General features: G+C 54.7%; 1 protein-coding gene across 18 annotated transcripts in view; it reads left to right on the top strand.

Moving 5' to 3' along the window:
* Positions 1 to 16,950, top strand: part of MYO9B (myosin IXB) — an 86,700-nt gene that overhangs the window by 16,214 nt on the left and 53,536 nt on the right. For 16 of the 18 annotated variants that reach the window (XM_036095364.2, XM_078053979.1, XM_036095369.2 and 13 more), the window contains exon 2: positions 2,710 to 3,605. In XM_036095364.2, coding sequence (XP_035951257.2) covers positions 2,766 to 3,605 — 840 coding nt within the window. In that variant the 5' untranslated portion in view covers positions 2,710 to 2,765. Of the gene's footprint in view, positions 1 to 46; positions 64 to 2,709; positions 3,606 to 16,950 lie in introns of those variants that run through there. The other 2 variants (XM_078054000.1, XM_078053938.1) reach the window with 2 other exon arrangements.

Raw genomic sequence — 16,950 nt, 5'->3', positions numbered from 1 at the left:
TTCACTCAGCACACAGATTCTGAGATTGTTCCATGCAGTTCCATGCTGTTGCGAGGATCAGAGGTTGGTCCCTTCTCCTGGCTGAGTAGTGTTCCATCGTGTGGCCGGTTTGTTCATCCATTTGCTGGTCAATACACATTTAAATTGTTTCCGGTGCAGAGGTCTTAGAAACAATGCCACAAAGAACATTCGTGTACTATCCCTGTAGGGACATCTTCATTTTTCTTGAGTAACTCCTAGGAAGGGAACTGCTGGGTCACATGCTAGTTGTATAACCAACTTCTAAAGAAATTGCCTAAGTTATATCCAAAGTAGATGAGCCATGTAATCTAATACAGCGTGTCTGCCATATCCTGTGGCTGTTTGAAGACATTTAGCAACGTTTTATCTGTTGATCTGCTAATCCCGCCTAAATGAATCAATCCCAAGGAAATGCTCAGAGGTGTGCGTAAAGATGTGTGTCCAAGAACTCAGAAACCAGCTGCCCACTGGTAGCAGAAAGGATCACATGCCTCACGATTTGTATATACAGTGACATGCCAGGAAGGCATTAAAAATCATGTTTCAGTGTGTATTTTATGACATGGAGAAACATTCACTCGTACCAACATATCACATAAAGAACAATCCGAGTTTCGTTAATATGTATATAACATCTGTTAAACTGGAAGAAAACACACCAAAATTACTTAATTTAGGAGAAAGTTAAAAAAAATAAATATTCCCACCTCCCCCGACCTTCCTACCTGTTGCCGCTGCCTACACCCGTCCACGGGAACTCTTACAACAGCTTCATTATGGGTAGTTTTGTTCAGCCTCCCGCTCCCCCACCCTCCTAACACCGCTGCAGGACTTGGTCTCCCAGAATCCGAAGCATCTCAGCCTCTAGGGGCCCCTCACACTCCTGCTGCCGAGTCATGCTTCTGTTTAGGGTACAGGTCAGCAAACTTTCTTTTTTTTTTTTCAGTGAACTTTTTCTGTAAAGGACTGGAAAATAAGTACGTTTGGCTTTCCAGGCCTTAAGGTTACAATCTGTCACAACTAGTCAGTTCTGCTGTTATAACAAAAGCAACCAGAGATGATACATAAACAAATGGGCTACATTCCAATAAAACCTTATTTACAAAAACAAGGAGTGGGGCCTTCCCTATCTTCCTCCCTCCTTTCTGCCTTCCTGTTGAACGAACTCCTCTTCTTCCTTCAGAACCCCTCTTAGATGTTGCCACTCTCCTAAAGCCTTCTCTGGCTCTCAAGGGTAGTAACTTCTCGTTTGTGTGGTTGGCACACTCTCACATTTGTTTGCATACCAGCTGCTCCTGCTGGGCTTTGAACCAAGGTCTGGTTCATCCTTGTATCCTCAGCTGCGCTTAGGTGGCCCACATAGGACCCACACTGCATTTGTGTCTCTGACTCCAAGACGCAAAATGAACTGTTGGCAGCATTAGCAGCACTTTCTCTTTTTCCTGCAGTGTCTTAAAAAGCAAATGCATTGGGCGCCTGGGTGGCTCAGTTGGTTAAGCGACTGCCTTCAGCTCAGGTCATGATCCTGGAGTCCTAGGATCGAGTCCCATATCGGACTCCCTGCTCAGCGGGGAGTCTTGCTTCTCCCTCTGACCCTCCCCCCCTCGTGCTCTCTCTTGCTCTCATTCTCGCTCTCTCAAATAATAAATAAATAAAATCTTAAAAAAAAAAAAGCAAATGCATTTTTTTAAAATAAACTTTTTATGTCGGAGTCATTTTAGATCCACAGAAAGTTGCAAAGACAGCACAGAGTCCCCTATAGCCGTCCCCTAGCTTCCCCAAATCTTAGATCTTATAAACACCTTACCTTATCAGGGCATATTTGTACGACTAAGAGATGGACATCGGTACGCTGCTCTTAACCAGCCTCCTGATGTTATGTGGATGTCACCAGTTCTTCCATTCATGTTCTCTCTCCGGTTGAGGACCCCATCCAGGGAACCCCATTGGATTTAATTGTCACGCCTCCCAGTCTCCTCCTGTCGGTCTTTCTGTGCTGCTTAAGACCTTGGCAGTCTTGGGGAAGACTGGCCAGGTGTCCAGCAGGATGCCCTTGATGTGGGTCTGTCTGATGGTCTTGTCATGATTAGAATGAGGTCGTGGGTTCTAGAAGCAAAGGCACCTCTGAGCAGTCCTCTCAAACGAGTTTTTGGGGGCTCTCCCTGACAAAGTCCTCCCCCATGGAGTTTCAGAATCCCTGATTTTCAGGGCAGGTTTAGTCTTGCTCAACCCAACACGCCTCCTCTGCCCCTCGTGTGTTTTGGGTACATAACCAAGGCCCACGGGGGAGCTTGGGGAGCTGCTGGGCGAGGTTTTGTCAGAGAGAGGAGGCCAGGAAGGATGTGGGTTGGGAAGGCCTTGACCAAGAGATGGTCATGGCCATTGGACTTCAAAGTCTCAAGAGGCTGACCCTGGGGGGGGGGGGCAAGAACAGAGGTTGGGATGGAGCAAACTCCAGGGGACGAGTCTGGTCTTGGGGGGCAGGAGGTCTGATGATGTCACTCTGCAAGAGTCACAAACCTTACGTTGGGGCACATTTAAGGACAGACGGAGGCTCCTCTGCCTCTCTTGCTTTTGGAGAGAGCTCTGTTAGGGGCAGGGGATTTCCTTCTGGCCAAGGGGTGGGTGTCAGTGCCGTCCCCCCCCACCCCCCCCACCACTCTGACCATGCCGCCACCTCCCTTCCAGCTCCAGGACGTGCGCCCCGAGCCCGGGAGGCATGCTGAGGCCAGGCCGCCGGCAGGATGAGTGTGAACGAGGCAGGCAGCTCCGGCCGCGGGGGGCAGGCAGCCTACCACCTGCACATCTACCCGCAGCTGGCCACCAGCGAGAGCCGGGCCTCGTGCCGCGTGACCGCCACCAAGGACAGCACCACTTCCGATGTCATCCAGGATGCCATCGCCAGCCTGCAGCTGGATGGCACCAAGTGCTACGTGCTGGTGGAGGTGAAGGAGACGGGTGGGGAGGAGTGGGTGCTGGATGCCAACGACTCGCCCGTGCACCGCGTGCTGCTGTGGCCCCGGCGGGCCCAAGACGAGCACCCGCAGGAGGACGGCTATTATTTCCTGCTGCAGGAGCGCAATGCGGACGGCACCATCAAGTACGTGCACATGCAGCTGGTGTCCCAGGCCACGGCCACCCGGCGCCTGGTGGAGCGCGGCCTCCTGCCCCGGCAGCAGGCAGACTTTGACGATCTGTGCAACCTCCCGGAGCTGACCGAGGAGAACCTCCTCAAGAACCTCAAGCACCGCTTCCTGCAGCAGAAGATCTACACGTATGCCGGGAGCATCCTGGTGGCTGTCAATCCCTTCAAGTTCCTCCCCATCTACAACCCCAAGTACGTGAAGATGTACGAGAACCAGCAGCTGGGCAAGCTGGAGCCGCACGTGTTCGCGCTGGCCGACGTGGCCTACTACGCCATGCTCCGGAAGCGGGTCAATCAGTGCATCGTGATCTCGGGTGAGAGCGGCTCGGGCAAGACGCAGAGCACCAACTTCCTGATCCACTGCCTCACCGCACTGAGCCAGAAGGGCTACGCCAGTGGTGTCGAGAGGACCATCCTGGGCGCCGGCCCCGTGCTGGAGGTGAGCTGGGCCGTCAGCGGGAGGGGCCCTCTGCCTTAACGCATGGGTTTTTTTCTCGTTCAGTTCTGGTGAGACCACTGCCCTCGAGAACGTAGTTGGTTATACTCACTTTCAGTTTCCTAAAAATTGTTGGGGGCGCTGCTCAGCAAGCCACGCAGGGCCACACTGGGAAGCACCAGGGCTGGTGGGGAGACAGCTGGATTAGGGGAAACGTGGGCAGAGTCTCTGCTGTGGTTTTCATGGGAAGGAATGGGTGAGCCGGTGGTCTGCAGGCTTAGGATTGGCTCGGTTGAATAATTCCGGGGATCTGGGAAGTAGGGGCTACCCTGGCCCTGGGGTGATCAGGGCAGGAGCTAGTGGCCCAGAGTGCGAGAGCCTGAGAACAGACGTGGTGGGGGTACGGGCTCCGGAATGGTTGGTTTGCATACGTAAGGCACACTCACAGGCAAGTCCTTTGCTCTCAACAGTTAGCTAGCCCTGGGAGGGGCAGTCCTTTCAAGGTCAGCCAGGTCCACCCGATAGGAAAGCATCAGAATGTAGGGGTGGGGGGAAGGCCTGGTGAATACACTATTGATATCTATGCGGTAGCAGTCTATACTCCAGTTCCCAGAAAGAAAAGGATGGTGTGTCCAAACTGAGCAATTCATGACCAGGTGTTGTCAGCGATGCAGCCTGTGGTATGGAAGGGAGCTGGCAAGGCAGGGTGCAGACCTAGGGCGTAGGGGACAGCGACGCCGAGGGAGGGGGCCTCCTGGCATCACCATAAAGGCAGTGGGGGCGGAAGTGCCCTCCACCCTCCATCCAGGGTCCCCATTGGCCAAACTCCACAGAAGCCATTGATGATGCATCATTGTGGCTGAGCCTTCTGGATGCAGGGGCGGTGGCAATGACCACACAGCATCCCTCACTCTGGGGGTCTTGGGACCAGATGCATCCATGTCTCAGACATTCTGATCGTCATCACCTGGTGAGGGCTGGGACGACGCAGGGGCCCAGGGTCTGTGCCTATAGGTTTGGAGTTCAGGGCTCTGTTCAATTTTTTCTCTAATTGGATATTATAATAAGTAAGTAATTCTAAATAAGTTTTGTTAAATATAGTAAGTTATTATATTTTTTAGAGCAGTTTAGATTTATACAGATGTTGAGCAGACAGTACAGAGAGTTCCTATATACCCCCCCCTCCCCCTCCCCATGCTTTCCCCATTATTAACATCTTGCATTAGCGTGGTACATTTGTTACAATAGATGAGCCACTATCAACATGTGATTATTAACCGAAGTCCGTGATTTACACTGGGGTTCACTCTTGGTGTTGTATATTCCATGGGTCTGGACAAAGGCACAATGTCGCGTATGTACCATGACACTGTCCTACGGAGTAATTCCACTGTCCGCAAGTCCTGGGCACCTCCTGTTCATCCCTCCCCGCAGCCCCGGCAGCCACGCATCCTTTTACTGGCTCCATAGTTTTGCCTTTTCCCGAATGCCGTAGAGTTGGATTATCCTGGCCCTAGCCTTTTAAGACCAGCTCCTTTCACTTAGTAACTTACATTTAAGGTTCCCTAGTGGCCCCAGAGCTCATTTCTTCGTCTCTGCGTAACGCCGCATTCTCTGGGCGTGCTGTAGTCTGTCCATCCACAGGACCCCAGACCGTCCTCTCGCGGGGTAAGGGGTAGGGGACCTACCCGCCCCAGAGTGTTAGCCTCCGGCCGATCCCCTCCACCCCAAGCTGAAGGCCTGATGCAGCCACCTTGCTGCCATGCAAATTCACTGAAAGCCTATCTAGGCTATGCCTGCTGAGTACATTTCAGTTCCTTTTCCTCTCTGATGATCTCTGAGATCATCAAGAAATTAACTGGGGTTGTACAGTCTGGCCCCACGTATAGCCAGCCTGTTTCTTCTATGTATGTATGTATATATTGTGCAAACATTTTAAAAACTGGAATAATCAGCCACAGAGTGTGTTTTTCTCTTTAATGCTATGTACCCTGCGTGTCTTGTCTCCTTTGTTTTGATCATCTGTGCCTTTTACAAATATTCCGTGAGCATGTCTGCCATGTGCCAGGCACCGTTCTAGGCCCCGGGCTACGTGGCAGCCCAAATCTACACAAAGGCCTGCCCTCGCAGAGCGTCGCCCCAGTGCTGAGGAGGCTGGCAACAAAATAGCAGGCCTCGTATGCGAGCTAAGTGCCAATAAGAACATCAGGCATGCCCAAGGAAAAAGGTTTAAGGGAGCAGGAGGTGAGAGGTGACACTGAGCTGGGCCCAGAAGGAGGTCAGGTGAGCCAGCACAAAGGGTCGGAGGCTAGGCTGTGCCTCGAGTGCTGGAAGGAAGGCAGGGGGCCTGCAGGGTACAAGATGGGGCCAGAGCAGAGTAAGCAAGGGGCAGAACAGGAGGCAGTGGGGACAGGGAGGTGATAGGGAGGTGATGGGCAGATCGTTTGGGATCTTGTGAGCTACGGGGTTTGTGTGACATGGGAGCCACACAGGGCATCGGTAGATTGATCTGATGCCATCCCAGCTCCAGAACTCAGCCTCAGTGAAGCTGCCTGGGAGCACCAGTTAGGGGCCACGGCGGGTGCTCTAGGCCAAAGCCTGGCACCACAGTCCCAGATGAAATGGAGCAGGCCATCAGTGACGTCAGAAGTGCGTGAACAAGAGGGCGGATCCGGCATTTGCCAAATCAGGTGTTCTGCCAAGTGGACCATTTACCCTTCACCGAACCAGGCAGGCACGTGGCTGTGTCCGTGCTCCATGTGGACTCTGAGCCCAGAGGTCTCAACACAACACGGTGAAGAGGCAGGTTTGGCACCGTGGTGCTGTTTCCTTTTCTGGCTGAGGACCAGCCAGGGCAGCGGGCTGAGATCCGATGGCTCCCATGACAAATGACCACAAACTGGGTGGCTTCAGACAACAGAAACCTCTTCTCTGACAGAAGTGAGTTCAAGGGGTCAGCAGGGCCGTGCCCCCTCAAGGCCCTGGGGGAGGATCCTTCCTCACCTCTTCCTGCTTCTAGAGTCTCTAGCGTTCCTTGGCTCTTGGCCCCACCACCCCAATTTCTGCCTCTGATCACGTGGCCTTCTCTTATAAAGACATCAGTCATTGGATTTAGGGCCGCCCTAATCCAGGATGACCTGATCCTCACTAATTACATCAGCAAAGACCCCATTTCCAAATAAGGCTCCACTCATAGGGGTCCGAACATGGACGTCCTTGGTGACACGTCCGCCCACAGCAAGCCCCTGTGGAGCGAGTGACGGTTGGCAGCGAGCTGGCAGCAGCGTCCGTGCCTTCTTCCCCGAGGGCCGCCCCTGCCCCTAGTGGTCCTGGGAGCTCCTCCCCTGAAGCTGCCCCAAGGGATTCTGGCACATTCTTCCAGGGCCATTAGTCACCCTTCTTGCCTAGTGTCTGCACCTCGTGAGTCAGATGCCTCTCACCCCGCCCGGCTGCCTCCCTCCAGCCTCCGCAGTGTGAGCGGGCAAGGCCGAATTTCCCCAGCGGTTAGGGTAGGAGCTGCTGGAGGGTGGTGCCCACGCTGGCTTCCAAAACAGACTGGAGCCAAGTCCACGTCATGGCCATAAACGTGCTTCCTGGGGCGACCGTTTGGAAAGGGAGAAGATTGTTTTAGTTTAGAGCTGGACTTCTCAGCCAGAGCACCACTGACGTCTGGGCCTGGGCCATTCCCTGGCGGGGCCGTCCTGTGCACTGCAGGATGCTGAGCCATACTCCTGGCCTCCACCCACCAGATACCAGCAGCTCCACCCCCCCCCCCCCGTGTGACAACCGAAAATGTCCCCAGACATCACTCAGTGTCCCCTGGGGCAGATTATTCCCCAGGTGAGAATGACTGTCTTAGAGTCACAGCTCTGGATTCCACAAGACCAAGTCTTCTTTCCAGCGCTGGCCGTTTAGAAATTGTTCACAAGTTCCAGCCATTCTGAGCTAAGCCAAGAGTCACTTTCTAATAACAGGAATAATTTGTTATTGTGCCTTTGGGTCCAGTTTCCATCTCTCTGCGTCCTTACAACATCTCTGCCCATTTTAAAGATGAGGAATGAGGGTCCCGGAGAGGCATGCTGGTGTGCAAGTGTCCTGGGGCTGCCTTCACAAAGTACCAGAAACAAGGGTGGGGGTGGGTGGGGTGCTTAAAACAAACAGGAATTGATTCTGTCACAGCCCTGGAGATCAGAAGTCTGAAATCAAGTTGTGGGTGTGGTGGGATCCTTCTGGAGGCTCTGAGGGAGAATCTGTCCCAGGCCCCTCTCCAGGCTTCTGATGGCCACCAATAGCCCTTCAGTGTTCATCGCTCAGCTTGTGGTAACATCTCTCCGATCTCTGTCTCTACCTGCACATGGCCTTCTTCCCTTTGTGTCTCCGTGTCTCTAACTTCCTTCCTCATATAAGGACACTTGTTATTGGATTCAGGGCCCACCATAAATCCAGGACGGTCTCACCTCAGTATCCTTACTCTAGTTATATCTGCAGAAACCCTATTTCCAAATAAGGTCCCCTTCATGATGGGTTCCAGGGATCAGGACGTGGGCATATCTTTTGAAGGGACACAAGTCAACCCACTGCTGTCTGGGTTCCCCAGGCCACACCACAGGCAGCCATGGCTGGACCATGGTGGGAACCTGGCTTGGGTCTGAGCCTGAGTTCATGGTACCTCTCTATGGTCTTCATGAAAGATTTCCTCTCTCACCTTGGCCAGGGCCGACGAAGGCCCAAGATCAACACCTCTTGTAGCATTTGGGACTTTTTCTCAGCTCCCTGAAAGGAGAAGTTGAGTTGTTTTGAGGTTTGGGTGTCACCAGGCTGCCCCCCCATCCTGTGGGTTGCAGCTTCGCTGTGCAATTCTGACCAGAAAACAGGAAGGGGGCACTGTGGAAGCCAGTTCCAATCAGCTGATCTGCCTGCCCCTGCAGTTAACTGTTACTGTTACTTATTGTCACCATTTCACACGATGTCACTCGGCCCTGCTCAGCCACCCTGCAGCCCGGCCTCCACGCTGCCTCCAGAAACATGACGTTTGTGCGGGACTGTTGTTTTAGCTCAGAAACACTGAGGGCGCAGAAGGCAGGCTCACTAGGGCAGTGAGAGAGGCCTGGGGTCCTCCCTCCCGTGCGCTGGGGTCCACTGCCCATCCCGGGGGGCCTCAGAGAACCTGGTGACTCTAGACGCAGCCACCGAGGCCTCCACCACAGGACTGGCCACAGAGCATGCCCAGACATGCTCCCCTCCCCGGGCCCACAGACCTCAGCATCAGGGCTGATGGTGTGGGCCTCAAAGTTGGGGTTCTCTTTCCTGAACTGTGACAGTTGCCACCAACATTTGCTGATGTGCACAGGGTTTTAATTTCGAAAGCAGAAATGAAACGAGGATGCTTGCTGGCCAGGCCATTTTCCCAAGCAGCTAAAGGCTGCTGCTGTGTCCTGGGGTTCTGGGCCTTCGTGTAGCCACCGTGGCCTGGCCCATGCAGAGGCAGGAGGCTGAGAGCTTGTGACACTCTGAGCCACCTGCCATACCCACAGGAGGAAGCCAGTGACCTGGGACAGCAAAATGTGGGACCCAGGGGTTCCTGGAGCTCGCAGCTGCCCCTGCCTCGCCTCCAGGGTTCCCGAAGGAACCAGTCCTGGGACTGGCATCTATGCCAGCCTCAGTCCTGAGCACCAGTCCCCTTTAGAACCCATAACCCCAATCTCATATGACCCCAGGCGGCTCCCACCCGCCCTCCACCCACCGGGCTGCTGGGTGTGTTCCCACGACCATCTGTTAGCACTGGCTCGGTGCACCCAGAGAGCTCACCCAGAACTGCATGCCATTATCCACTTTGCCCTTTATTCTCAGGGATACCTGCCCAAGTCATAGCCTTCATTCTCACAGCTGTGTGGACTGGCCAGCCTCTGCCCAGTGTTAGGGGCACACAGGTGAAGCCACTCAGCCAGGGTGACAGAGGTTCCAGAAACAAGGTTCCAGAAACAGGGGTATGTATCCCTCTGCAGTTAGGGTTTCTATTGAAGAGCTTTACTGAGACATAATTCACCCCTTTGAAGTGTACAATTCAGTAGTGTTTAGTACACCCACATGTTGTGCAACTCTCACCTCTGTCTGGTTCCAGAACATTCCCATCCCCCCAAAAAGAAACACCACAAGCAGTCACTCCCCATGGCTCTCCCCTGGCCCCTGGCAACCACCAGTCTGCTTACAGTCTCTGTGGATTTGCCTGTTCTGGACACTTCTTATCAATGGGATCCTACACTGTGTGGCCTTTGTGTCTGGCTTCTCTCACTCAGCACGATGTTCTTGAGGTTCACCCACGTCGTAGCATGAATCAGGGCTTCATTCCTTTCTATGGCTGAGTAATATTCCATCCTGTGGATAAGACCACACTTTGTTCCTCTCTCACCAGTTGTCCCAGGACTTCATTCCTTTGCACGGCTGAGTCTGCAGTTGGGTTTTCTCCTGAGCCCTGGTCCCCTCCCTGCCCTGACCAACGCCCCCCCATCAGTGCCTCCCTGGCCCTCATCAGGAGACTCTCGGGGTTGCCTGAGCCGTGCCGTTGGAGGGAAGCAAAGCCTGGCCAGCAGCCTGCTGTGGACATACGGGGCCCGCCTGGGTGTGTCGAGGGCAGGATGGGGCCGGTAGACATGCCTAGGTCGTCTTTCTGTCCGTCCGTGTCACCCATCTATGTGTGCCTGCTGCACCTGCTAAGAGGCTAGCAGGCAGAGGGAGGCTGGCGCTCAGGAGCAGTGGGCAGTGAACACACAGGGCAAACCCCCCAGGGCCTCCAGAGGCCCTCCGTGGGCTACCCACACCGAGGTGTCTGAGCGGGACAGGGTCAGAGGTGGCCGCACAGTGCTGCCTGGAGCTGCTTCTGGGTGCTCATGCAGACTGCTGTCATCCAGGGGGGACCTGAGCATGGGCAGCACAAAGACCCCTTGACCCCAGGGCTTGTTGGGCCTTAGAGGTTGTCCAGTCACGTGACCTAGCAGGCTGCACAGGCAGGGGGCCAGGCACAGGGGGCCGGCTGGGGTGCCTCCTGGTTGGGCGCTGCCCCCTGCCCTTTGTGTGTTAGCCACGTGGAGGGAGCGGGCTTGCCAGGAGGAGCCAGGGTTGAGAAACGGGCAGATGGCCAAGGACAGGCCTCCAGGGGCCCGCTTCAGGGCATGGGCCAGGAGGGAGGAGGCTCAGGATGGGGAGGAAGGAGGGAAGTGGCTCGTGTCACTCACAAAGGAGAACCAGAGCCTTTGCAGCAGGAGACGTGTTGGGGCCAGGAGTCTTTATCCAGGACCCCTCCATTTCCCAGATCTGAGGGCCCCAAAGGCTGGGTTGTGTTTGCTGTACGTGAATGTGGAGGTGTTTTGGGGCGAGAGTCCTAAGAGCGCTTGTTCTTTTGGTCCATTGAGGGGAAGGTTGGGGCGGCAGCATGGGATGCGCTAGAGAGAGAGATGCTGACCAGACCAGTCCAGGGCTGAGTCTGGGTGCACAGGCCGCCTTGGGCCTTGGGCTGGAGTCCCCAGACGCTCCTGAGTTGGGGGTGAGCTGGAGTGGGCGTGCAGCTTAGGTGGGGAGTGGGACAGAATTAGAGCTCCCAGAAGGCATTCCGCACACCCTGGCCAGCAGTCAAGGCTCGAGCTATTCTGGGCCATCCTGGAGGCCGGGTGAGCTACTGAGAGTCCATGAGGCGGGTGGGCCCCACTCAGGTGGCTACACAGAGCAAGGAGTCAAATCTCTGGCTGTTTCTGTCCCCAGTGTGGCCTCCCCAGGATGTTTGGGGAGTCGCTTGGGGGGCCCCAGGTCGGCAGAGCAGCCTGAAGGAAGGTAGGAGCTGAAGCCAGAACCTGGAGGAAGAGGGGGATAGGGCAGGGCAAACCCCACAGGGGCCAACAGGATGAATAAGGCCTGTGTGGGGTCGGCTTCAGACCTTACAGAGAGAAACACATAGAGATGAAGGCCACCGACGCAGGGCCGGGTCCCTCTCTGTCGTAAGGGCCATCCTATACGCTGTAGGATATTGAGCAGCGTCCCTGGCTTTGACCCATTACGTGCCAGGAGCAGTCCCTACCCCAGGCAGGATAACCAAGACGGTGTCCAGGCATCACCAAGTGTCCCCCTGGTAGGGCTGAGTTACCCCCATTGAGAATTAGCTTTAGGTTGACTGCATGCAAAGAACGATTTCAATGTCGCAGATGTTTTATGCGTAAATAGCTTCAGATTTTTTTCTTTTTTTTTTTTTTTTTTTGGAAACATTATGCCATTGTACTTACACATCAACCCAACTATATTCAGCACCAGCACTCAGGGTGGCTGGCAGGCCGGGATGCAATCTCCTGCTGGCTTTCTCGGTCATTCCCGGAAAGAGGAGGCTGGTGCTGCTTCTCGCCCCACGATCAGCCAGAGCCTTGCAAATGCCCCCGCCCGCCCGCCCCAAGACCAGAAATCACCTCGAGTCTTCATTGACACCCAAATACTCTTGCGTTTGGCCTTTGAGGTGGACCCTGAGTGACATCTTTTAAGAGCTGCTCGTCGATACCAAAAAAATGCAGTTGCCCGATTCGAGGCCCCCCCAGAGCTGGGAAGCAGCGCGCTCCCCGCGGGCATTGCTGCAGAGGAACTCCACCGGAGCACGCGAGTGGATTTCTCATGTAGTTCGCGCTGCTTCCAAGCCCTGGCATTCTGTCGTCCCTCCACCCCTGTCCTCCTGGTGTGACTTTCAGAATGTAACGGCACGTGTTGGCTGCGGTCTGCCTCATGTCTCCTTTAAGTGTCTCCCCGGCAGGAAGCACACCAGGGCCACCATCGTGGTCTGTGCTGCTGAGGAGCACATGTGGTTTTCTGCCCCACTTCGGCAAAATCGTGACACGTTACTGCTTTTGGTTCTACCCAGGTGCTTTTCTTCGCTTTTTTCATATACTGCTGCTGCTGCTTTCTCTTTTTTTCCCCTCTTCTTTTTATTTTTTTAGTATCTTTTTCCTTATTTGAAGTTTAATTTCTTTTCGTATGTACCAGGAATTGGGAAAATACAGCCCACAGGTTAAATCTGCCAGGGCCTGTTGCTATATATAAAGTTTTATTGGCACATAGCCATGCCCCCTCGTTTACCTGTCGTCTGCGGTGGATTTCACTCTGCCTTTCGCAGAGGCTGGGCAGAGCCTTTTTGCAGCAGACACCAGAGAGCTCACAAAGCCGAACATATTGATCACTTGACCCTTTACAGGAAGGGCTAGCTGACCCCTCATACCTGTACATTCACATAGAACATTCTGGAACTTGCCACAGTTAACTTTTTTCATACCCTCTTCTCACCTTCTGCTCAGCTCCCCATACTCAAACCAGCTTCCCACCCTCATTCCAGAGAACTGCTGTCACCAACTGAACTCTTCCTGCATTTGTATCTATGCCAGGTATAGATACATGTGTTCGTAAACATCTACCCACAGTGGGGTCTGTGGTATTGTGATTTATAATAAGAAACATATGTTTGGTTTAACTCCTGTTTCTGGCACAGAACTCCTAAAACCCTTAGAATTTCCTAAGTGATGAGAATAATAAGGTGGTTATATTAATGAGGTGATTTTTGGAACGCATCTAAGGATGGGGCTGGTTGCCAGGGGAACCAACCATGTGATTAAAGGGTTGGAACTTTCAGCCCCGTGCCCATGACCTCTGGGGAGGGGAAGAGGGGCCAGAGGTTGAAATCAGTCACCAGTGGCCAATGATTTAATCAGCCATGCCTTTGTGACAAAGTCTCCATAAGAACGCAAGAGGAGAGAGTTGAGAGCTTCTGAGCTGGTAAATCCGTGGAGGTGCTGGGAGGGTGGTGCACTCAGAGAGGGCATGGAGCTTCCCTCATATCGTGCCCTGTGCATCTCCTCCATCTGGCTATTCCTGAGCTATATCCTTTTATAAGAAACCGGAAATGGAATGAGTAAACTGGTTTCCCAAGTTTTGTGAATTGCTCTTGCGAATTAATCAAACCCAAAGAGGGGGTTGTAGTAGGAACCTCTGACTGATAGCCAGTCGGTCAGAAGCATGGATAAAACCTTTCACTTGGCATCTGAAGGGGGGAGCATGCAGCCTTTGTGGGACTGAGCCCTTAACCTGTGGGAGCTGATACTATCTCAGGGGAGACGGTATCAGAATTGAGTTGAATCTTAGAACACCCAGCTGGTGTTGGAGAGCTTGGTTTGGAGGGGAAAAAACCCCACACATCAGAAGTGGAGTCAGAACTGTAGAGTCTTTTTTTTTTTTTTTTTTTTAAGATTTTATTTATTTGAGATAGAGTGAGAGAGCACGAGCAGGGGGAAGGGGCAGAGGGAGAGGGAGAAGCAGGCTCTCCACTGAGCAGGGAGCCCGACACGGGGCTCAGTCCCAGGACCCTGGGCAGGATGTGGGGCAGACACTTAACCGACTGAGCCGCCCAGGCGCCCCAGAACTGTAGAGTCTTAAAGCGGTTTGGAGGAGTCAAAGGAGGCCTGGGATGTAGATGTCCCAGAGAGTTCAGCAGGGCCAGCTCCAACCTAGGGCTCTATGCGGGGCTCCTTGCTGTCATGCTCACCCACTCTGTCCCATGGACAGCTGAGAGTGCTTTAATAGCCAGCCTGTTTGAGCTCTGGCTGAGGGTCGCGGGGGACATGTGGGGCCCCCACCCAGCCTTATACCTTCCCAGAGGGCCCTCAGAGGGTTTCCAGCCGCACCCTGGGCCCTGAGGCCTCCCGCACCCCCGCCTGCAAGGCAGCGCTGTCTGCCGGGGTCACAGCGGGATGAGGACATGGAGTGAGACCCTAGCCCACCTGGACACCCCACCGCCACCACCCCCCCCGCAACAATCCCTGGATCCTCCAGGAGCTGCTCGGAGAAGCAGTGTGAAGGTGCCAGAGCTGATGGGGCCAGGCCGGAAGTGTGCACCCAGGGCTCAGGCACCTTCAGGAAGCTAGCTAGCGTCTGAGGTGTCAGAAGTGTGTCGAGGCGGACTCATGGGAGCTCACAGCTGGGGCACGATGACTCAGCCAGAGAGAGGAGTGCAAGGACGAGTTTCTCGCGGCCCGGCGGGGGGCTGGCGACGTTCCTGGCCACGGGGCTTAATGCAAACCAGCAGGTAGGGGTACTCCCACGTCACTACAAGGATGTCCCCAGATGCAGAAAATGGGGAGCAGCTAGCAGGAGCACCCAGGTCAGAGACGGGGAAGAGAGGGGGGATGACAGTCAGGAGACAGTCCAGCTGCAAAGTGGGAGGGGCTGCAGAAAGAGAGAGTGTGTGGGGGAGGTGAGGAGAACAGAGGAGTGTCCTACGGCAGTGGTGTGGGGGGAAGTACCAGGAAGGGGTGGCCATCTAGAAGGTGGGGCTCACTGGTGCCCTCTGTCCCCCCTGTGCCCTGCAGACCTAGGGCTGCCTTTCTGGTCTGCTGCCTAAAAAAGTGCAGAGCCCTGACACTGTGCAACCATCGAAGGGTATTTTAGACAAAAGGGGAACTTATATTTTTGGGAACGCTGTGTCTAAAGAGGAAAGTGAAATTATGGGGTGTATTTTAAGCACCCAGAAAGGCCTCCTTGGAATTTACAGAAAAGGTTGATTAAAAGGCGAAACAGAGCTTCGGCCTGGGACACCCCTGCCACAGCCACCGCCTTTTCCGAACGTTCTAGACACTCTGCTGCACCAGGACTGGAGAGGGCCAGGGAATGTCTGCGCATCTATCAGCTACGTCTGCCTTGCTGTTCGGGCGGGAACGTAGCTGGGCCAGGAGCAACCATACGGCCTGGCAGCTGATTTGTTTCCTAGTGATTATCCAGGATGGAGGGATTCCAGTGCCCCATCCCCAGCATCACCGGGAAGCTGCCCTCTGAAACTTCCTCTGTGTCAGCCAGCCACCAGCTGGCCACAGCCAACTCCCAAGGCCAGGCCCTGCAAGACCCCAGTTACCTGAGGCCCCTTGAGCCTGAGGCTCGTGGTCACCTGCCCAGCTACTGACCAGCCCTGTGACCCCAGTGTGGGGTTCCTGACCAGTTCCTCTTGGGGGGAGGGGAAAATGGCACCACATGGCAGCAGTCAGACACCCAGGCCCAGAGTCCTCCATGAAGTGGGCCCTCGGGGATGCTACGTGGTATCATCACCCCCGTAAGGTGACCCCTGAGAACATACAGAGTTCCATTTAGCCTTCTCTGACCGTGGGGTCTCTGGGGCAGCTGATTTTTTAACGGAGTTCAAGGCTCAGTTCTCAGCTGGGGTGATTTTACCCCGAGGGCACGTTTGACCACATCTGGAAACTGGCATCTGGGGGGTAGAAGCCAGGGGTGCTGCTCAGCATCCTCCAGTGCACAGGCCAGCCGCCTCCACAGAAAAGGATCTGGCCCCCAAATGCCAGCAGTGCCAAGGCCGAGCAATCTGCTGGAGTTTAGAGGCCTCCAGGATATGCAGTTACAAAGCCAGCCTGGGGTTCTGGAGCCACCACCTGGACAGAGCTTGTTGGGGGTGTGAATGTTTTAAGAGATGGTAAGCAGTGGCGGGGGGGGGGGGGGGGCGGGGAGAGAAGATGACAAGGACGCACAGCCCCTGAGGGAACATCTTCAGTTCTCCCAAAGTGCCTGGACCAGTCCTTGCCCTTCATTATGTAACCACGCGCCCTTCCACCAGAATTTACCACGTGCCAGACTTCAGGGCCTGGAGCTGCCCCTGCCAGGAAGCCGGGAAGACAGGAGCAGGACTAGTTAGCCCAGCTCAGCTGCCCGTGTGCTGTGTGACCTGTGGCAAGTCTACCTCTCTGCTCTGCCTCCTTCCTGATCACTCATCCCCAGGACCTTTGCATGCACTACACTCTCAGTCTAGAATGCTCTTGCCCCCAGTAATCTGGCTAAGTCCCACCCCAAGGCCTTCTGGGAGAGTCAGAGGTCCAGAGTGTCATGTGGCCAGCAGAGTCACGCCACAGAGCCAGCAAACAGCGTGGCTCCCGCCACCCCACATCCGGAGGCTCTGAGGGGCCATTGGTGTTCCAGGGCCACTTAGTCTAGTTAAGCAGACCCGAGTCTCATGGGGAACCAAGGACAGCCCTCCTGGGCATGGGCAGTCTTCCACACCCATTCCAGGGCTGAGCCCATAAGGAAGATGGGAGATGCCAGGGAGGGGGCTTCGAGAGACACAAAGGCTGGAAGCAGGCCGGTGGTGGAAAGTCAAAGGGAAGATTGTGTCCGCCTGAAAGAGACGCGTTTGGGGCACTTGACCCCTGACTGCTGGAGCCTTCGGTTCCAGTGGTCCTGGGCTCAGGTCAGCACCAGTCAGGGTTCCCCCAGACCCAAGGAAGATTGAGTGACCCACGAAGGCAGGCCAGGATGTTGCTCCTACTGCCCCTTT

This window comes from Halichoerus grypus, chromosome 1 (assembly GCF_964656455.1).
Source record: "Halichoerus grypus chromosome 1, mHalGry1.hap1.1, whole genome shotgun sequence".
Lineage (NCBI taxonomy): Eukaryota > Metazoa > Chordata > Mammalia > Carnivora > Phocidae > Halichoerus > Halichoerus grypus.
The sequence above is the reverse complement of the archived record's forward strand: the minus strand, read 5'-3'. Positions and strand labels throughout refer to the sequence as shown.